The following is a 22453-nucleotide window of genomic DNA, read 5'->3' as shown; positions in this document are numbered from 1 at the left end:
TGGAGGTCTGTAGAGAGAGTGAAACTTCTCTCACCCAAGCAAAGCAAGGGGGGAGGGGTACGTAATAATAACCATCACAAGCTGTATTCTAGGATACATAGTCTTATATACTTTATGTCTACTGGCTCATCAGAACCCGGCAACAACGCCTATTTACAAATAGAGGAAAAGACATAGAAAGAAGAATCGACTTGTTTCAGGTCCCAGCTAAGTGGGCTTGAGCACAGCCCCTCCAGCTCCTGAGTCCTTGTCTTATATTATGCGAATATCTATTCCTCTTGCCTTGAAAATTCACCTGGCTCAGAGAGCTGCCTCCCCACCCCAACCCCTGGTAGGTTCTGGTGAACACGGCTTTTCTGAATCAAAGTCTGTAGCAAGGATCCAAGAGGACACATTGTCCTCAGTGACTTTAGCCACAAAGCTGAATGAATGGCCAATATGTTCCTCCAAGCTTGTGGTTTTAGGGATGGCTCTCTTCTTCCAGCGTGTTCTCTCTCTCTCTCTCTCTCTCTCTCTCTCTCTCTCTCTCTCTCTCTCTCTCTCCCTCTCCCTCCCCCTCTCCCTCCCTCTCCCCCTCCCTCTCCCTCTCTCCCTGCCTCGCTGGCTAGTTGAGCACATGGCTTTTCATGTTCCCAGGCCTGGACGTGAGTCCACACACACAGTACAGCCTGGATGTGGGGGGTTAAAGGACTGAGGCAGGACTTGGATGGCACTCCATCACAAGCCGGGCTGTGAAACTGTCTGACTCAGAGCCTTGAGAGACATGGACTACAGCTTCGAAAGCCATGGAGATGTGGGATGGAAGGCAACTCATAATTCATTTTTCCTGTAAAGCTTCAAAATAGCTCTCTGGATTAAATAAAGAGCAATGGTACGGCTGCATGGAGACAGGAGCAGGAGGAAGCAATTGCATGAGGGTGAGGTTGGGCTGCATCCCTGTAGAGCCTCCATATAACTGAATGGATCTGGAGGATGGGGGAAGTTTCTGTGGAAAAGTTCTGCTGAGAGTAATGGGGGTTGCAAGGGATGCCTAGTTTAGGGGTGCAGAGGGAACCTTGGATTTAGCCTTCTCTCTAGTTGAGGTGAGCTTGGCAGTAAAGAAGGAGCACGGGAAGGGTGAATCTTTAGTAGTGCCCAGCTGACTAATAGAACTTTGGATTTTCTTGCAGTTACATTCATTAACTAAAGGAAGTTTGCTGAGAACTTTTTAAATACCTAGAAGTGTTACACATGCTCTTGGTAGGAAAAGGAGTATCTCCTGGGCCCAGACAGAAGAAAAAGTGTGTGGGGAGAAGTGGGCTTTAGCCAGGATTCTGCACATGCATGACCCTCATAGCATAAGGGAAGCAGGCTCCCGAGGGAGGCGGTTTAGAAAGTTCTATGTGGACTTTGTTGAATGGCTTGTGCTCAAGAAGTGTGCAATGACAAAGGCCTGGCGTGGTGGGATGGCAGTCTGGCTGGACCATAAGGGGGTGGCAGAGCTGCGAGTTTCATCGGGGCTGCTCTTTGGAAGGCTGCTAAATGCCGGCGAGTGACTTGAGTGTGGCAGGAGGAGCGGCGGAGTTGAGAGTTCAGTGTTGTTGTGTGACGTGAGGCCCTTAAGGGGCATCTCACCTCTGGATCTATCCGGACACAGTCAGCACTGTGCTTTCTCAGACTGACAGTTGTATCTGTCTGTTAGTCTGGGTGGTTGATTGTCCCGAGCATTGTTTGGTGATTGGGTAGATAGAAGAGGCAGACTATGGGAGAAACGGTATATAGCTCTAAATGAAGGACATGCGAGAATAGGCTATGTAGAATGTTCTAGCTCTTGTCCGGTGCTCTTTCTGAGTTTCATACATGTATCTTCAGAATTATTTATCGGTGGTTGTATATGTCAAATTGTAAACAAAGATCTGGGGACACTGTAACTATTCCTGTCATCCCCAGAAGTGAGAATATGATCTCATGGTTTGGGGAAGGCCATGGCATTCTACGAGCATTTGGTTTCCAGAGAGTGAAATGGAACCTAACTTTGGAGAGAAGTGCTATGAACTCATGGGAAAAATTAGGAAGTAGTTCCAATTGTCTACCTTCAGAGAGCGGTGTAGGTAAGGACCAGGGCCTGGAAGCATAAGCCCTCTGTAGGGTCAGAGCTGTCCATGGGTGAGCCGGCTATGGGATGTGGAAGTGAACACGGGTGCCAGGATCTTCAGCACAACATGGGTGCTTTATTCGCTTTGTCTGGGTTTGCTCGCCCTGGGATAACTCTGGATGGTAGCGGGCTTTGTGACGTGGGATCTGCAACCTGGTTAACTGACATGACTTGTCAGTGTGGGCGGCGGGAGGGGTGCATTTGGGGATGCTGTAGGGCACGAGGTATGACTCTGTCGCTCCCTGAACATGTTACATAATCAGGGGCTTCATCTTTTGCTGCCTTAGTTAGAGGTGTTTGCCTCTTAATTTTCTCTCATTAAGAGGGTTGTCTCTTACCTCCTTATTTTCATAATAACTCCCATATGCAAAACTGAAACTGACATTAATAATCACCCTTATCGCTCGCTGACGGACCTGTGATTGATAGGTGATGGCCAAAATAAAGCACAGTTACAGATAAGTGATCATCTCCTTGGGTTCTGTTACTCAGTTCTTTGTCCCTGTTACCCCATCCCTAATTGCAGGCGCCATGCTTAAAGCTAGAGGAGATTAAGATGAATGGGGCCCTGTCCCTGAGGAGCCAGGCTCATTCTGAACTTATTCTTCTATGTGCAATGTTGTGCCCCAAGTCACTTGGCAAAGAAGGAAGTAGTCTCAGTTATGGCTTTGAGCAGTTGGGTATATTCTCAGGGCCGGGATTCCTACTGTTTGAGAAGGTTACCCTTGGCACACACCTTCTTCTCGTGACCTCAAGCAACACCCCTGGACCCGTGATGTTTATCATTAGTCATCACTAATGCTCCTCTACTCTTTCTGAATAAAAGAAAACTTGGATTGGTTGGAAAATATTTCATCATGATGAATTTAGTTTCTCAGATGAGTCCTTGAGACCATTGGATGTCTTCAAGTCAAGAAGCCTGCCATTAATTGGTAGGCACACAGTCCGAGAGTCAGTGTGGGGAAGGTGCCTCAGTTGGTACGCTGCCTGTCACCACTTACGCATGAAGTTCAATTAGGTTCCCAGCACTCGTGTAAAAACCAGAACTGAACACAGAGGTGAGCACCTGTCATCCTGATGCTGGGTTGGAAGAGAAAGGAAGATCATGGCCCTAGCTAGCCCTCTAGTCTAGCTGACCCAAACTCTGGGTCCAGGGAGAGACCCTGTCTCACATAATTAAGGTAGAAAGTGTTAAAGATACCCAACACCAATCTCTAGCCTTCATGCACATATGTATAAATCCACGAACATGTCTTGTGCATAGGTCACACACACAGTGCCAGAGAATAACCAGGTTATCTAGGAAGCAGAGTGGTGGACTTTCTCATAGTAAACCAGTTGGGTACCAGGGTGTATGTTACACTCTAAAAAAAAAAAAAAAAAAGTAATAAATCTGGGAAAGGGGCAGAAAGTGGGAGGCAACCCTGGCAGTGTGGCTCATGTGACACCTTTGTTCTTCCTAGGAGAGCAACTTTCACTTGCCTGTAACGGAGCTCTTCAGACGGAGCACGCTCCTTTGTTAGTCCCCTGGTATCCCCAGACCTCCTGGTTCCATGTTTGAGGGTATGCCCAGCTCTGCAGCTGGCAGCGGAAGAGGCACAAAGCTCTGGAAGTTGCCTCCGTCACCACCCTGGTAGAGATTTTGCTCCACAAATACCATGCCCGGGGTCACGGTCCCTGCAGTGAGTGGGGCGAGCTTTGCCCTTGCAGAACAAGCTCATCGTGTCACTGGATTTTCCTTTAATGCCTCGGAAGCTGTGTCAGGCCCCTGTTTAGTACAGTGCTGAGTCCGCATACCTGGCTTCCTACTGAACAAGCCTAGTGGACGTGTGGAGATGATGAGGAGCTCTTGAGGCCACCAAATGAGGCCTGAGATCACTTTCAGCGTCATCAAGACAGTTCTGCTAACAGCAGAACTTAACCCTTAACCCTTCCCCACTGTGGAATACTAAGTCCAGAGTGGAAAAGCATCTTCTTAAAGAACAGAAAGGGTATAGGACAATGCTTCCTAAAACACTTACTAACTGTGACTCCCGAAAGACATTAAAGTACGTATCATCTACTGCATTGGTCTGAGAGAACGAGGATTAGGACCAGGGGCCAGAAGGTCACCCACCTCCTCAGAGGGAATGGGGATGCCCAGAATGGACAGCTATGGCTGGTGGGGGGGTGAGTTGGTATTTGTTCCTCTGTCTCTCCACGAGGCAGCATCGTGTTTGATTGTTGGACTCCAGGGTACACCTTTGGAACACAGACCAGTGGGGTGTTAAATTGATAATTTCCTCTCTCCTCCACTTCATTCCTGCTCTCCCCCATCTTCCTCTTTATAGTTTATGGAAAATCTCATGCATACTCAAAAGGCAATTAGAAAATAACCCTTTTTCCATTGGTATGTAATGATCACCAACCCCTCCCATCCTACATGTGTTTGCTTTAACTTTTTAAGATTATATTTATTATTTGTGTACATGTGTGCCATGCTACATCTATGGAGGTCAGAGGACAGCTTGAGGGAGTTTTTTCTCTCCTTCCACCATGCGGGTCCTGGGGATTGAACTTGGGTCCTTGGGGTCATCAGGAAGCACCCTTACCTCTTGCTACATCTCACCTGCCAAGTATTTCTTACTTCTTGAAAGCCGCATCTGTCTATGAATAAGGAGTTCTCAGAATTTCTGGTGGAGATTTCTGCCTGTTTCTCTTCTTCCATAGATGAATGGTCTGATATTTGGTCTGCATGGAAGTTCTGGGAGCCTGAGAAGCAGCTGTCAGGGCAGAAGTGGCTGGGGTTGGTTGCACAAGGTGCTCTGGAAAGCCTAGCAGCCCTTTTGCCCCCATTGTGGGCTGGATGGGTGTGGAGGATGGTTACCTTTTCATGGTAAACTTTCACTGTTTACAGGCCACGTGTATTTGTTCCTTTTCTCATTGTCACAAATGCAAAGCAAGGAGGGGTTTATTTGGGTTCACAAATTACGAGAATGACAGATAAGTGACAACGACCGGGATGTGAGGCAGCTTGTAACTATGACATTGGTCAGAAGGTAGAGGGCCATGACACATTCTAATTCCCAGCTATGTCCACTTTTGTGTTCAGTCTGGGACCCCAGCCCATGGGACAGAGTGTGGGTCTTTCCCCCTGCAACCCAATCTAGGAATCCCCTCATAGACCTGCCTAGAGTGTTGCCACCTAGGTGATAGAAGATTCTCTCAAGTGGGTTGTCAGTATTAGCCATCACGCTGCCAGGTCAGCAAAGATGCTAATGATTCTGGAGCTCTGCAGAAGAGTAAGCTGCGCATAACTTCCTCCATCACAGCAACCTGCCCTAGGCATTGGTCCCCAGTCCTCAGAGCACACCGTGTGTGTGCTAAGACAGCATACATGTGCTCCTGCTGCACCTAGGAAGGGTCCAGGCAGAAGTTTCACTTCAGTGTTTTCTTAAAACAGGCCTGGGATGTGAAGCCCTCACAACAGCTTTCTGGTTTCCTCCTAGCAGAAGTTGGGGGGTCTGAGTGGAGAGGGCAGGACATGCAAATGTGTTGGGGCAGTTGCAGCAGCAGCAGTCTCTCCTTCCCAGGAAATACCTGCATGCTAACTTCGAAGCTTAGTTCAGTTTCTGCATTTTAGTTTTTCACCACACAGACTCAATATGGCAAAGAGGGCCTAGAGTGAGTTCAGTGATGCATGAGTTCAGTGCTAAGACTTGACTGACACCTGCAGAGTGTGTGTGTATATGTGTGTGTGTGTGTGTGTGTGTGTTTGTGTGTGTGTGTGTTGTGCTGGGTTCAGGGTTTTTTGTTCTGTTTTGTTTTTAACCCATCTCTTTGAAAGGCAGAGAAAGCTAAAATTAAGAAAGCTTTTAGGTGGAATTTATCTGACCGTGTTTGGTGGTGACCTCAGAGAGGAAGCAGGCAGGTCGGAGCAGTCTCCGCCCAGGGCAGCAGAGGTCAGGCCTGTAAGGGGAGGGCAGATGCATGTTTGCCTTCCTGGTCTGTGTGTCTGAGGGCCCCAGTAACACCCCTCGTTCTTCCAGCTTCATGACTCAAATCTCAGATGCAGATACCTCATCGAAAACCTGTGGTCTGGGTTGTAGGAAAGCCAGACTTTATCAGATTTTTAGGTTAATTTATTTTGTGCTTTATGTGTTACCCCCAAGCTCCAAAAGGTTATAAGGCATGCATTCATAATCACACAAATGAACATTGATTTAATTGCACAAATATGTAACTATTTACATCCAGTGGGATAGATATAGATAAGAAACAGCCTGTGGGCTGGTGAGAAGCTCAGTGGGTAATGGCATCTGCTGGGCCTGATTGCTTGAGTTCTGTTCCCTCACAGCGGAAAGAAAGAGCTGATTCCTGGAGTCTTTCTGTGACCTTTACACATGTACCATGGCATATGGGAGCATGTATATTATTCTCTCTCTCTCTCTCTCTCTCTCTCTCTCTCTCTCTCTCTCTCTCTCACACACACACACACACACACAGAGTAAATAAAAAATATAAAAACAGATATCCTTATGTCAATTTGGGTGAGGTTTTGTTGCCAAATTATCTTGATTCAAATTTTCACAAAAAGAAAAAATCTTTAGGTTTTTTTGGCCTTCAGGAAGCATGCGTATGTAGCTCAGGCTAACCTTGAACTCCTAATCTTCCTGCCTCTACCTCCCGAGTGCTGGGACTGCTGGTACACAGTGGCATACTTGTGTTCCAAAGTGAGCTCTGACACTTGACCTTCATATTTATGTGCAAGCTGTCCTCAGCATTGTCGCCTTCCGCTGTGCAAATGCCCATGCCCATTCTGCTCTGTCCTCGGGCCTCTGTTCAGGAAAGGGCTCTTCCATGGCTTCTCAGGCTGGAGGTCTCCACACTATGCTGAACTTTCCTCTTCTTTACCTTCCACACAACCCCTCAGCCAATCCTTCAGCAAATATGCACACTCTGCGGCTCCCATCTCTTCCGCCACTTCCCGACCAGCACTTGCTCTTGCTTGGGTTATGGTCAGGACTACCAGCGTGGCCACCTGGCTGCCAAAGGCTTGCTCTCCTTCTTACCACACAGCGGGGAGACAAGTTATTTTAAAGCGGGAGTCACAGCATGCCGTAGCTCCACACACACTCAGCTCTGGCTCTCCATTGCACACACCCTCTTTTACCCCAGTCTCCGCTGTTCCCTGTACACACATGAGGCCGCGTCTTCACCCGCCTGTGGGCCTTTGCACATGCCCCTTGTTCTCCCCAAGAAGTACATGGGCTGACTATTTTCAGTAATCAGGAAGGCTTTCCTCTGTGACCTTGGTAATTATCTGTCTCCTATCTCAAACTGTGAACTTGCCTTTTTGCAAACAGAGCTGAACATACTGGAAGTGCCAACCAACTAAAGGTTCAGCACCGACACTGGGCATTGGTTACTATGAGGCTCGACTTAAAGTTTGAAATTTTTATTTTCCTTGGATGTCTTCGAAAGGTTGAGAACGTCCTTTAGGCTTGGGAAGTGGCCCTCCTCCCCTTGGTTTGCTGGCAATGGTGCGCGGCCCTAAGTTGTCCTGAAAGCCTGGATGCGACCTCTCTCCGTTCTTCTCAGTGCTCTCAGGCACAGTTCATGGAAGTAGCAGTCTGAGCTGTGTTGGTCCAGGTAGCCAGTGGAAATCCGAGAGCTAGCTTAGAGATAGCCCTGGAGAAGCACCCTGACAAGCAGAGCTTGGACATGCAAACCTCGGAACCCATTTACTTTGTCTCTGTAACTATTTTTCCCTTTAGCTGACTTGGTGTGAGCTTTAGAGAAGGAAGGGCAAGCTGTGCATCTAGCTGCATTCACCCGTTCATCTGAAAGGGCCCCAGCCTTCAGAACTGTGCAGCCAAGAGGATCTGGCTGGATAATGAGAGTTGTTCACCATCAGAAAACAGATAGTCCCCGCTTTCATATATAATTTGTACCTGAAACTGTATGAGATCACTTGGTTATAGAGAAAGCCAGCTGAGCACGCAAACATGTCATTATGGGTAAAGACAGGTTCCGTCTCAGAGAATGGAAAACTCTGCCACGCTTCTTATAGACATCATCCCACTGTTTTCACGTAAACGTAAAAACGTTTATAACTTTCCTGCTATCGTATAACAGACGCAAGTGATGGATATCTGACTGCGGGTAAAGTGCCATTGGTTTTGCCTTGCCTAATAAATTCTACTTTAATTTACCACATGGAAGTCTGAGACCTGCGCTTGGTTTTCTTGGAGCCTTTTCCATGTTGAGCATCCAAGGCAGATAAGAAGGAAGTATTCCAAAGGATAGTTGTAGAAGTAATAACAGCAGCTTGACTGCCACCTGAGGAGGGCTGTATGGCCCTTCATAACAGGACATTTGTTCATCATCAGATCAGTGAGGATTGCGGGCTACGATAGTGTGTTACGTGAAAGGTATAAAATATGAAACAAGTAGCTACATCACCCCCACTTCCATGCCCCCCTAATGCATGCACTCATGTACACGCATGCACACACACACACACACACACACACACACACAAATGGAACAGCCTCACCTTACAGAGAAGGGCATGCAGATCAAAAGTTAAGTTTAGTTCACTTCTCTTTTTGCTGGTTTTTTAAATTGTTATTATTGGTTTTGTTTTTATTTTTGTTTCCAAGACAAGGTTTTTCAGTGTAGCTTTGGAGCCTGTCCTGGAACTAGCTCCATAGACCAGGCGGGCCTCGAACTCACAGAGATCCGCCTGACTCTCCCTCCCAAGTGCTGGGATTAAAGGCATGCTCCACTACCATCCGATTTAGCTCACTTCTTAAAGACATATTTTTGTACATGTATATGTTTGTGTCATATTTATCTGGTGCCTACAGAAGAGGACGTCAGATCCCCTAGAACTGGAGTTACAGGTGGTTGTGAGCCACACAAGGTGGGTGCTGGGAACCAGATGTGGGTTTTTTCCTTGGTTTGTCTAGGCCGTGTCCAGCTGAGGAGCGCACTGGCCTCTCTCCCACTGGTTAGGAATGAGCAGCGCTCTTACCACTGACCTGAAAATTAAAGTTTTTTGGAGATGTGCAATTTAAAGTCATGCCCCATTTTTAACTTGTATCCCCAAATTAAAGTTAAGAAAGCTGAGATTCTGGTTGTTGATTCCCAAACAGTTTGCTTACAGCCTGCCGTATTATTAACCTCCTTGTGCCTGCCTTTCCTTGTTTGTGAATAAGGGGATTTATTGGCATAATATTCTTAAAAGAATAGTGCACTTACGTTTAATCATGAAGTGTGGTAGAAACTAGGAGAAAGGTAGAATGTTTAAAAACTATTCATATACACACACAAATCATACCTCACCCCCTTTTCCACAGGTCCTTTTTAAAAATTGTGATTATAAATATATCCCTCACACACCAGTCTTCACAAGATTGGACCAGAGGGCACGTATTCCTTTATAAGCTAATTTTAACATTTAATACCACACTGTGAATAGTTTTCCATGTTATTAAATGTAATCTTAAATATTTTTGCATGGTGTGTAATGATTTGAATAGTCTGCCATTTATTTGGGTAGTAAGCGATTAACTAAATCATCACTTTCTAATTTGATGTCCTTAAAACTGCTGTCATGATCATCTTTTGCCCATGTGTAAAGGAGATAAAGTCCCCAAAGCGGAATCGCAAGGTCAAGGGAGAGTTGTTTTGTTTTGCTGTTGTTATGTAATGCCAAAGCCTTCTTTACACATGTACAGCTGTCTCCACTCCATGGGCACACTCTTACACGAGTGGCTCTGTCTCCCTCATTCTTACCAGCTCTGCATAATGTCACCTCAAGGTGACATGTTTTGGAAATTTCCATTTGAGGTTTTCTTGAAGCAACTGTGTCTGTTCCTTTGCCCACTCAAGATTCCATGTACACAAGAGAAATGGGGGGAGCGTGGAGGAATCTGTCACAGCCATGGGAGCAGAAAGAACCCCAGTACACTTATCCTGAAACTCTGGGTGAGGAGACAGCAGAGTGCCACCCAGTGGAGCGCACTGGAGGGACTGGGGAGCCTCAGTTCAAAGCAGTACAGATCAGTGTGTCTTAGCTTGTGGGTTGTGACCTCACAGGGGTCAGATATCCTACATATCAGATATTTACATTATGATTTATAGCAGCACTCAAATAACAGTTATGAAGTAGCAACTAGATAATTTTATGGTTGGAGGTCCCCCCAAGATGAGGTTCTGCATCCTAGCCTGGAGACAGCTTCTCCATGGTGTCCTGAAGGACTCCAGAATGGGAGAATGCTTACCCCAAGGGCAGGAGTGAAAACAAGAGCCTATGGATAGACCTAGCTGTAGAGATGTATGTTCCTTGGTCTCACTGCAGAAGGACCTAGAGCCAGGCTGACTCCTCGGGAGAAAAGTTGGAAGACCCTCTGTAAAAGAAATGGTAGAATAATTTGGGGGAGGGCTAGAAAAATGGTGTGGAAGTTTCCAGAAGAAACCATTTCTCTGCTACTCCATAGACTGTGCCTGAGAGCACCTGAGAGGAATGGAAAGAGATCACTTCCAAGCTTTCAGGACAACTTAGGGCCATGTACCATTGCCAATTAACCAAGGGGAGGAGGGCCACTTTGGAAGCTTAAAGGAGAGCATCCAGGCTTCCTGCTGCAAGGGAGGACTCCTCTGTCCAACTCTAAGGGCAGATGGGAATGGTACTAGAAAAAGAGAAGAGAGCCACAAAGAAGTAGGAAGTCATATGCAGAAACCCAATGTATTATTAGAAATAAGTTCAGTCACAGGATAATAAGATAAAGTCAAGGAAATCTAGACTATGAAATTAAAAACCTATTTGCATGATCACACACCTAAGGATCAATTTCACTGGCCCAACATCCAAGTAACAGGTGTTTCAGAAGAAGAATGAAAATGAAATAAAAGACTATGTCAAAGGATTAAAAAATAAATAGAAGAGTAGCTTCCACAAGTTCAGAGTGGCTTCCACAAGTTCAAGTTGCAGCACAGAGGCACAGTGATCAAAAAAAAAATATTTAAAAAGCCTTTCTGAGGCACATTCCTGTGAAATTTAACAACAGCGAGAACAGCAAGGATGAAAAAGGGTCCCAGACTTTCAGAAAGGAAGCCACGGCCGTGAGGCTGACATCAGAGTCTGTGTTGGCCATACTGATGTTAAAAGGAAGGTCTGATAGCTTATGGTTTTTTTAAACCTAGAATTCTATATCTAATCAAGCTCACTTGTGAGAGCAGGCATGCTGAGTCTTAGCACACTGGCGTCATACCCACTACTAATCAGCATTGCACCAAGAATACACTTTTTCGTAGCATAAATTCAGAACAAGAGAGAGTGGGTCCTGACAACAGAGACTCCACCCCAAGTCACTTACAGCACCAGAGCTGAGCACCAGCCTAGAGAGCCACTACGCCAGATGAGGGAGGGAACTCAGAAGGATCCTGGGAAACTTTGGGGATTATAAAAAAGCAACTGAATGGAAGCCGAAGACTCTGAGTTTGATGCTATGTTGTCCACTGAGTAGCATGGGAGTTACCACTTTTGTACATGGATAAGAGTATGAATATAGATATGAATATGTACCTATATAGGCAGTTTATAAGGCCTTTGTATATGAATGATATTAGTTTCCAGAGTTTAGAGCCACTGTATAACAAAGCATGGAACTTAACTGTGGCAGGAAAATGGAATGTCTGCCTGCATTGTCAGCCTTGAGTGTCCAACATTGGTATAAATTACAAAGGTGTGGGGACGGGGAGGACAGGGAGCGGGGAGCGCTGGAAGCACCGATGGTTTCTAGTTACAATGTGTAGGGCCAAGAGATAGCCTAGGGTTGATGTGATTAGAAATTGACATTTTAGGTAGTGTTTTCTAGTTATTGAGAAAGATAAAGGAGCACACGAGGTGTGTGTGTGTGTGTGTGTGTGTGTGTGTGTGTGTGTGTTGCTGAGGATCAAACTAACGACCCCATCTATGTGAGGTGAGTTTATACCACTGACCTCACTCAACTGCCTAAAAACTGAGAATTCTGACATGGAATGTTTAGTGGAAAGGGAATAAGGAAGGTGACTGCTGAACCAAGTTCTCATCTATCACAGCAGCAAGGCAAAGAAAATACCTGGAGAAGAAGCCAGGGAATTGAGGCATGTGTTATTTAAAGGCATGGCAGTGGCCATGAGAAAAACTTCAATAGGGATTGTTAAAAATCGGTCCCTCTTGGGAGTGATGGGGCGGAAGACTCACTTCTCATCTCAAGCAGGCAAGTAAGTTTTGATTTCTGAAAAACAAGCACACCATTATAGTCAGTTTGAGTCAAAATTTAGTTCAAAATAATGCGGAAATACATAGCTCAGGAGAAAGAACATGGCCGGTTTGGCAAAGAAAAGAAAAAAGACCTGACCCCTTTTAATTGGTTTCTTTGTGTTTTTGAACCAAGTCATTTCTAAGTGTTTCTGACTCTTAGATTTCAAGCTTCTTCGAGCTTTGCCAAACTGGTCTTTTTTCCTCAGACAATATGGTTCCAACAGTATGGGGCAAAGCAAAAATAAATCAGACTTGATATCCAGAATATGGTCACATAGGAATGTGCCCGGGGAGCACCAACTGCCGGGGGCACCGACTGACTGCTGTTGGGTAGCCTGCATCCTGTTTGTGCTCACTGATCTGCCTGGCTGCTTTGCTGTGGTTTCAAGTACTTTGAACTCAGGTTTTTAAAGAGGACAATGCAGGCTTTCATGGCTTCATTGTTGAGTCCAAAAAGTATCCCTATTTTTGTTAGCTACGAAGCCTGGGCTCAAGGGATAGCTCACAAGGAGATGAAGAAATCAAAGTAAGCGCCGCATAGTTTGGAACAGACAGTGCTGGGATTTGAACCCAGGCAGTCTGGTGTCAGTGTCTATATACTCCATCGCTGGTCAAATGTGAGAAGCGGGAAAATGAAGTAAGCATACAGCTAAATGTGTGCTGCCCCGAGGCTCATTTACCTCATCTATGTACTGTCCATCCTCCTTTCCTGCTTCCTCCCTTTCTCCCTGTGTCTCCTCTCTGTTTCCCGACATTCTCTGTGCCTGGACATTCTGCCTAGCTATGGGCCGTTAAGCTTTTTTTTTTAAACCAGTCAGAGGGGCACTTCTTCACAGTGTACAAAAAGATTATTCCCAACAAAATGCAAGATAATAGCAAGGAGCTTTTCACTTCAGAATGACCAGGGTCAAGACTTACATTTCCTGCTGTTTGTTCTGTTTGTGCCCACACCACCTTCTGTTAGGGCATACGGCTGTGTTTTGACATTTTCTTCCAAGATGGAAATGCTATCCATCCTGCTTTCCTGCTTCTTCTGTGTCTCCTGTGTCTCTCCCCCTTTCCCCAGAATTCTCCGTGCATGGAAAGCCTGCCTAGCTACGGGCAGTACCTTGACGGTGTCCGTCCTCGCACATGCCCCCTCTTAGGCTTGGCTCATCGTCAAATGTTTGCTGGTCTTGGACAGCCTTTTCAGTACACATAGACTTATTTGTTTTGCGCCACCTCTGTCACCAGAAGAAGCTGCTAGCTCTCTCTGAGCCACTGGAAAGAGGAAGCAGCAGATTTGAACTTGTGTTTACTGCATTTGTGGTATATCGAGAGCTAAGATGTGTTGTGCAGGTTTCTGCTCTAGATGTGAGATTCACAAGGGTGGGCTGCTTTTCAGTTGTTTTCCCGTGACCTTGCTGTTAATGATGGGAAAGGGTAACTTACTAAGATGTGTCCAATAGTGAAAGCCAACTCAGCCAACATACTTAAAGGGACATTTTATTTTGTGAAAAGTTGCTGACTTAAAACTATATAATAAATGATCCTGAATGGAAATTTAAAAACAAAAGGGTTAGGAATGGAGAAGAAGACCCAATTCTGGTCTCCATATCCTGTGGTGTCCATCTCGTGAGGAGACTACCACTTCTTGTTGACCAAATGTCTTGCTAGTGGGTGGGAAGATGTCTCAGTGGGTGAAGCTCTTGCCTCATAAGTGTGAGACCCTGAATTCAGATCCCATAATCCATATGAAGCCAGGAAAGGTCGTATGTTCTTTAATCCCATTGCTCCTACAGTGAGATCAGAGACAGAGCTTGGAAAATCCAAGGAAGCTTGTGGGCTAGTTAGCCTGGTGTATGCTACAGCAAGCACCAAGAGACCCTATCTTAAGCAAAGTAGATGCCAGGGACCAACATCCAAGGATGTGCTCTCCTCTCCATGTGTGTTTTAAACATGTGTGTTCCTATACTCAAACACTCACAGATACAAAAGAATCAAAAATAAATTCAAATAACTTACAAAAACCTTGAAAGCAAGTGTTCCTCTAGAAAGGCGCTATATCTGGAGTGTGTGTGTCCACCCACACACCAACGCCCATGTTTTGCACGACAGTTTAGCATCTTGTCGTTCCCACTTCTGAATCTCAGATACCACCCAACACATTTAGATCCTTTTCTTACTTGTAGAGTGATGTATCAAATGGTGTTTGTTTGCTTATTTATTTATTTAGCTTTTTCAGTGCATTTAGGTCATTTGGGTCCCCACTAACCACTACAGAGTGTTTGGAAAAGTCATCTCATTTTGTCTGTGAGAAAATGGAGATCCACACTTAGAGAAAGAGGGTTAAAGAATTCGGTAGACTCTTAAAGCTACATGTTGGATGTGTTTTTCTTGCTATTATTGTATTTTGATCCCAGACGACAGGAGAGGGTGGCTCAGCTGTGTGCCTGCAAGTGTGTTCGCATGTGTGGGTGGTGTGTGAATGTATGCACCCACGCGGGTAGGTGTACATTATGTTGTGTGACAGATGTGCTCGTGAAAAACTCTCAATGAGTCTTTTTATTTTTAAAAATGAAACATGAAAATTTAAATGCTCTGGGGGTGGAAAGATGGTTTTTTTTATTTAAAGGAAGCTTGTGGAGGAACCCTTATGGGAAGTAAGACTTTTTTTTTTCCTTTCTAAAGAGCAACTTCATTGAGAATCAACTCTCAGACAGCTAAAGGCGGCCATTTTGAGTGCATAGCTTGATGCGTTTCCTCAAACATATGTACTCACCCCGTCATCACCACATTTAAGATGGAGAAAATGTCCATCTTCCCAAAGACTCTTCTACGTCTCTTGGCAATCATTGGTCACCTCTGCCTCCAGGATGTAGTCACCCTTGTGGTTCTTGTCACTGTAAGTTAGTGTTGCCTGTTTCAGGACCTTATATAAATGGAACCATATGGTGTTTGGTGTCTTTGGCATGGCATATGAGTATTACTAATCTATTCATTTTTATTGCTAAGCAAACTTCCATTGTGTGGATGTTGTGCTGGTTGCTTATCCTCATACTGCCGGTGAGTGTGGAGTTGCTTCCAGTTTGAGGCTCCTAGGGAGTGGGACTGCTAGGGACGTTTGTGTACAGATTCATGTCTTCAAAACAAGTCACCTCCATCACCCACCTGTGCAGCCCCAGCGTCTGTGAATGTTGAAGTAACTTAATAGGACATGCTTTTGTAGAGACAACACATGCAAATGTCTGTTGGTTCTAAGGCTGTAGCTCAAGTGAAGAGCACTTGTCCAGCACGCATGAGTTCAATCCCCAGCACTGTACAAACAAAGGCTGCTTAGTGAGACTCTGCCCTGCAGGGATGCACACACAAGCCTGCACAGCATCTGTGTGTGGGAACAGGGTGGGCGAGTGCACTCGTGTGCACATATGGAAGCCAGACGAGGATGCCACGTGTCTCCTCTTATCATCCTTCATTTTAATTTTGAAGTAGGGTCTCTCACTGAACCGAAAGCTTGTGGATTTGGTTAGGCTAGTTGACCCATGACTCCATGGATTTGCCCGCCTCTGTCCTCCCTTGCTGGAGTCATAGGCGTGAGTGGCTATGCTCAGCGTTTTCATGTGGTCCTGGGGATTTGAACCTAGGTTCTCTTGCTTTCATCACAAATACTATTACCCACTGAACCACCTCCTGCCCCCTGTGTAATATCTTTACACTACAGTGAGAGTCATTTGAGGGGAAAAAAAAACCCTCCCCATTATTTTATGGAAGCGGTTGCTATGGTTGCCCATTATCAGAGTGGAACCATGAAAAACATTCATTACGTGGATCCCACAGCCTCTTGACCAGTGAGTGTGTGCTGTCGGTGGAATGGATAGCAGTTTCCTCCCCTGATGAAGAGCCACAATGTGTTAGCTGCTGCAGCATTGCCCTTGCAGTGCCTTGGTGACTTCAATTTTTATGTTTGAATTTTTTTCAATATCATAGTATTTGTATACAAAGCACTAGGGTCAAACTCACACCCCTACTCGCCTTCCCTCTCTTGCCGTGACTTGGTGCTTTGAACTTTTTATGAGATTCTGGCTCCAGAATGGTCCTTCTCAGCCTTGTGTCTCCCATGCCAGGAAGCCCTGAGGCTGTGTTGTACCTAAGTGTGGGAGAGTGGCCCAAACTGAAGGCTACAGACTTGGGTACTGAGTCTTCCTTTTATTTTCTCTCTCACTTTTTCTGGTATTTGTTAGGCAAGCCTTTTACCACTGTGTTAGATCTTTTGTACTTTAGTGTGTATCTGTTGTATTTGTGTATGCGAGCACATACATGTACGTGCGGAGCAGTGAGAGGCTGATGCTATGTGTAACCTTCCTCTATCATTTCCCCCCTAACTTGTTGAGATGCACCTCTCCCTCGACTTGGAGGGACTGCCAATTGACCCGGTAGTCAGTCAGTAAGCTCCAGATATCCTCCTGTCTTTACAGCCTCTAGCAGTGGGATTGCACTGTGTATCCCCACACCCGGCTCTTCCATGGATGCTGGGGATCTGAACTCACGCCCTTGTGCTTAGGCAGCTGGCATCTCAGTGACTGAGCCATCTTCCCATTTTCTTCTTTTGATTTGGAGTCAGGGTCCTACAAAGTTGCCAGAGCAGGCCTTAACCCAGTTGTGGCCTAGGCAGGTTTTGGATTTATGGACCTCCTGCCTCGGTCTCCTAAGTGGCTGAGATTACAGACCTGGGCTACTATGTTCAGCTTCCTTTCCGGATGGTTCTTCTACCTCCTACATCTTCCCCAACCTTTCCCAAGGAAGGAAGAAAGAGAAACAAAACATCTAATTACTTGAGTCCCGGTAGGTGGACCCAAGCCAGTGCAAACCTCTCTCCCTGTCTATTCTTCCCTCCAAGCTTGGTGCCTGTGGATGGTGAGAAACAGGAAGTGAAAGTAGGTGGCCTGAGCCCAGTCTGGGGGAAGTTTATCTAGAGGTCTCAGGTGAAAGTTGGCTTGTGGTTAGGAGGAAGTTTGACTGAATTTCAGACCGCCTAACTCTTGAAATCCTCAATCCACTAGACACAGGCATAGATACCTGTGGTCACTGAAGCCTGAAATATACTTTATAGGTAAGGAGGTTGTTGATCACTCCCTGGTAGAGTTGTGATTATTCCAAACTACTTCTTCCAGCATTTCTGATGGGGGTATGGGGGTGCTGGAAGGGTCGTAGGCCTGAGAGTAAGGAGCTGAGAGTGGCTAGCTCTTTTGAGTCATCTATAATACTCAGTTAGTTGTAGGGCTGTAGTCCTAGAGACAAGGGATACATGATGACCTTGACGTCACGAAGCAGATGTGCCCTCATTGGCATACTGTGGCGACGCTGGCTACCCCTCTTTATAACCTCAGCTTTAAAACTGTTTGTTTATTTGAACTGCTAGGGTTTGAAACCAGGACCTTGTGAATCTAAGCAAACACTCTCCTGCTGAGATTTTCTTATTATGTTTCCCAGGGTTGCCTTGAACTCATAACCTTCTTGTCTCTACTTTGGGAGTATTAAGATTACAGATACGTGCTACCATCTCGTGTTCTTATTCATAGACCAATGCATTACCTGTTACCTTACAGGTAAATTATGAGGAGTAAATAAAAATCAACCCATGAAGGGCATTAGAGAAGGTCAGCCAGAAGCCTATGTGACTCTTTGTTTTTGACACCCTGCTGCTGCAGAGGTTTCTGGGTGGTTTGTTCTGTCTCTGTGGCATTTTCCTTCACTGGAATGAATGGAATGAGGATCTACAAGGAATCCCTCTGCCTTAGGAAGGTTGGGTCTGGGAAGCCAGTGGCCACTGAAAAGGATCAGACCAACATTGGCTGGGAGGAGAATACCCTGGACAGGTATCAGTGAGGCCTCTCTGGGGTAGCAGAAAGCTCGAGTCTGATCTCAGAGTGGAGGCAGAATCAATTCCTTCCGTGATGAGGTAGTTTTGGGTGGGCACCGCGGTGAAGCTCACTGTCATCCCCTTTTCTGTCTGGGAACTGAGACTGTCATTGACTTGGTAAGGGTGTCAGTAAGCCGAGGCATGTGAAGGCATCTGAAGCCAAGTCAATGCCCAGGAAACCTGTGACATTCCTTCTCCCTATCTGTCATGGCACCATGGACCTTTTGCCTGTCCCCAGGTTGGGAACAAGACTTAACCTTTTTTGATAGTCACAGTAGCACTAAAAAGTTATTTGATATCTTATAATAATATATAATAATATCAAGGAACACAAAAGGTCTTCTGTGTATATGAGGGGATTTGTAAGAGTAGAAAGAATTTTGGATTATAAAAAAGGGACTTGAAGACTGTGTGTGTGTGTGTGTGTGTGTGTGTGATGTGTATACACATTGTACTCATGTGTAACATAACACTAATATAGAGAGGGACTAGAGGAAAACTTGTGGCGTTGGTTCTTTCCTTCCACCATCTGGGACTGAACCTTAGATCATCAGACTTAGTGGCAAGCCCCTCTACCCAATGAGCCATCTTGTAGACCCTATTTGTTTCAGGGCATCCAGTCCTGGTCGATTTTCTTTTCCACACATTGAATATTTTCTGAGTGCCAAATGCTTTGCATTTCTGTCTCATGGAATTTCCATGACAACCCATTTTACAGATGAAGCCAAGGCTTATGGAGAGGAAATAATTGCCTGAGGTCACTCAGCGGGTAAGAGACAAAACTGGGATTCAGCCCTGGTATGAAGCCAAGGACTGTGGTCATCTCCCCCACTGTCTCCTTGGCTTCTGGCCCTGGCTAGTGGGGAAGCCAATGGTGATTTAGCTTGAGGGAAGATCACAGTCCAAGAGAAAGGGAAAGTAGCTAGGAAGTGTGTCAAGGAGATGCAAGAAGTCTAGAAAGGATTTTATGAATAGGGCTACAGCTGGAGCAAGTGGAATGAGTCCGCATTGCAGGTGGGGTTCAGAGCTGACCTGGGAATGGCTGGAGGGAGGGGTGGGGTCTGCTCCTAAGTTGTTCCAGCTGCCTGGCACTGGTACTGATGCCCTCTGAGACTGCAAAGTTGCAGGCCTGGGAGCTCACATTGCTTCCTTATCTGGGTTGTGCAACCATGGGCAGAAACTGTGATGAAATAAACTTGGCTGTGAAGCTAGACCACTTTCTACCACGCTTTGTACTCAGCCACCCTTCCAGTCACCGGCACTGAAGTCCCGCCACCCTGGATGGAATCTCAAAGCCTCCTCGTTTGGCTGACTGGGGCTTGGCCAGAGCTCTGCAGCCATCTGCTCACCCTGCAAAGCTCTTTGTTGCTTTTGGCAAGTTTAATGGCTTAATTTCTATTTTTTGGTCGGGAAATGCAGTTCCCTAGCATCAAGGGAGCAGAGGGTGCTAAAATGGTTTCTGATAGCTATCTTGAATGGTAATATCCTAATACATTTTACTGTCGATGACCTGTCCTCCCCGCTACGATCCTCACTCCCCTTTTGCAGAGATAGGCTCGGTGCCCGCCTTTGGATAGGCCTCGCTGCCCATCTCATTCCTTCCCTCTCCTCCTCCCTGCCTTACACAGATAGCATTGTGCTTCACCAATACAGTCTGTAGCCGTGGGAAACCTCTGACTTGGAGGATATGAGAAAGTGTTTCATTTTGTTTGGGGGTTTGCAGAGATGATCTAATCTCCAAAAGGCATACATTATTTGAATTCCATGCTCGAGGGGCAAAAGGGCTCCTGATCGTTTTGAACTTTGGCAGGGATAGAATTCTGGTTTAGCGCTGTTCAGCAGCGCCAGTGGCTGGTTTTCCTGTTTGTAATTCCATGCTAGGGATGGGGTTTGTTTATGGTGGGGTCATACTCGTGCTTGAGAGCTCCGGGAAGCTTTGTTCTCTTCACACATTTGAAATGACGAACTCAGGAGGTGGAATTGCACGAGAAAGCATCCCGTGAGATCCCCGGTTGGGTATTTGGTTCTCATCTGGAGCCAAGGCTCAGACGAGTGGATCCTGTGGTCTCCCTGGATGTGACACAAATCTGCTCACTGCCCTCCTTCACTCTCTGACCAGAGTGCCTGAACTTCCTGCAGTCGCCTCACCAGTGGGAGAGAGCTCACTTGACGAGCACAAAGTTAGCATTCTCAGGGCTAAGTCCAGCAGTGCAACACAGCTCCGGGGTGGCTCTAGAAACTGTGACTCTGGAAAGGGTAGGGGCGACCTGGAGAGGACATCTGTTCAGCTTGAGTGTCTTTACCTTGCACAGGTGCTCACAGATGGTTGTTGTGTGGCCACCTCAGCTTCCCTCTCTGAGTCTTGTGTAATTGCTGCTTCGGTGCAAGTCACAAGTCTCTGCTTCTCCCTGGGCATGAACACTTTAAGGAGTGATGGACACAGATATGCTTTAGAATCCAGAGCCTTTTCCCACCTCCCCAAATGGGTATTGGGTGTTTTCTGGCCAAGAGAACGTGAGCCAAGGTTGGGAGTGTGGCACGAAAGAGAACGACATGGATACTGTGCGTCAGTTTAATAAAAAACTGATTAGGACGTGTCTGGTGTGCTGTGGGAACCCAGAGGAGGGAGGAATGCAGCCTGATGGGAGTATCTGGAAAAGCTTCAGAGAGGAGGCATAAATTGCCCTTGACCCTGAAGGAGCAGGAGACGTTCACCACACTGCCTCTTCCTAAGAATTCCTCGCTAAGCATCTGCTTGCTCTTTGCTGGGGACAGTGGAAAAATTACAGGAAGGGATGGTGGTTCCTGTTCTTAAGAAACGCACAGCTTGTTGGAGCGCGAGCCTGGCACTGCTGAGTCCATTGGAACTCTGTGTATACAGATGGACAGTGGGGGTGGGAGGTTTCACCGTGTGGACATAGAGAGCCAAGGCTTCCAGAGTTACTACTCTCTCACACACAAAGCACACTTTCTACAAAGAGAGTTCCTGCTTTGCAAAGATGTCTTAAGAGATCCAGTCCTCTGATTTCCTTCCCACTGCCTGGTTCTGTGTAGCGGGAGTTAGTTGAGTTCGAGTAGGGGAGGGAGCAAATTGGGCATAAAAGGAGAAGCCCTTGGTAAGCAGTTAGATGGACTGGCTCTCTCTTTACAGCCCGCCAGAATCTGTGGGTCACAGAACACCCGTGTAGCCAGCACAGAACCAAAGCATGAGGGACTCAGGGTAGAGTGGAGTGGACTTTCTGTGCCTTTGCTTTTGTTGTTTCTTCTCTGACTGCTCGTGGTTGCTCTGGGGATCCAGTTGCTCATTGTTTATTTTCTCCCTCTTATTAGCTGAGCTCATCACTGTTCTGGTTTTTAACATCACAATGAGATTTGAATCACTGAGAACAGGAGTGACGTCTTATGGGTCTCTGGTTTTCCTGAGAAGCAGTCCTATCGAATGAAGGACACACGTTCCTTTGGGTGATCTTGGCATCAAATCTCAGCACTGACACTTAGCCTGGACCTTTGAGCAGTTTCCTTATCTGTAAAAGGCAATAATAACACAAGGCCTTCCAACCTTCATGCAGTTGACCTGGTAGGCTGGGTGATCCTTAGCTGTGGGGATTGCCTTATATGCCTGACTTCCCTGGCATCTCTACCCTTTAGGTACCAGTTATAGCTTTCTCTCTGCGAGTCATGACCGTCAGCGTCTAGACAGCCATGCCTCTAGAAAGCCATTAAGGATCCATTGTAAAACAAGGTCCTTCCCAGTTGAAGACCCCTGATTGATGCTGCCTTTTGGGGGTGCTCCAGACTTCCTGGTACAACACAGTAGATGTTCCCTCAGCGCTGGAGCTCACGCCTAACTCGCCTCGCTCTTGACACAGTGTGGCCTGCTGAGTGCATGGAGCTGCTCCTCTGGCTACAACAGTCCCGGGTGGAAATGTGGACCCTTGAGCTGCCCGCACGAGTACTAACAGACCGGCTCTCGTTTTCTTCCTTGCAGATCGATCTGGAGCCAGAAGGAAAGGTGTACGTGATCATCGATCTCTCAGGGTCATCAGGCGAAGGTAGGAGAGCATGACCTCTGAGCCTCGTCCTGCTGTGCTGAGCCCTGGTCTTCTGGGTCTCCCCATTCCTGTCA

The 22453-nt window shown here is 46.4% G+C and overlaps 1 protein-coding gene across 1 annotated transcript in view; it reads left to right on the top strand.

Annotated features, from left to right (window-relative positions):
- The window catches only part of Prkce (protein kinase C epsilon), a 514828-nt gene that overhangs the window by 165623 nt on the left and 326752 nt on the right, over positions 1 to 22453 (top strand). Inside the window, exon 2 of the mRNA XM_050146031.1 lies at positions 22316 to 22379. Within this exon, the coding sequence (XP_050001988.1) occupies positions 22316 to 22379 (64 nt within the window). The remainder of the gene's footprint in view (positions 1 to 22315; positions 22380 to 22453) is intronic.

The sequence above is a fragment of the Alexandromys fortis genome, unplaced genomic scaffold (genome assembly GCF_014885135.2).
Source record: "Alexandromys fortis isolate MF-2015 unplaced genomic scaffold, M_Fortis_MF-2015_v1.1 scaffold_42, whole genome shotgun sequence".
NCBI lineage: Eukaryota > Metazoa > Chordata > Mammalia > Rodentia > Cricetidae > Alexandromys > Alexandromys fortis.
Note: the sequence above shows the minus strand (reverse complement) of the source record. Positions and strands in the feature narration are given on the sequence as shown.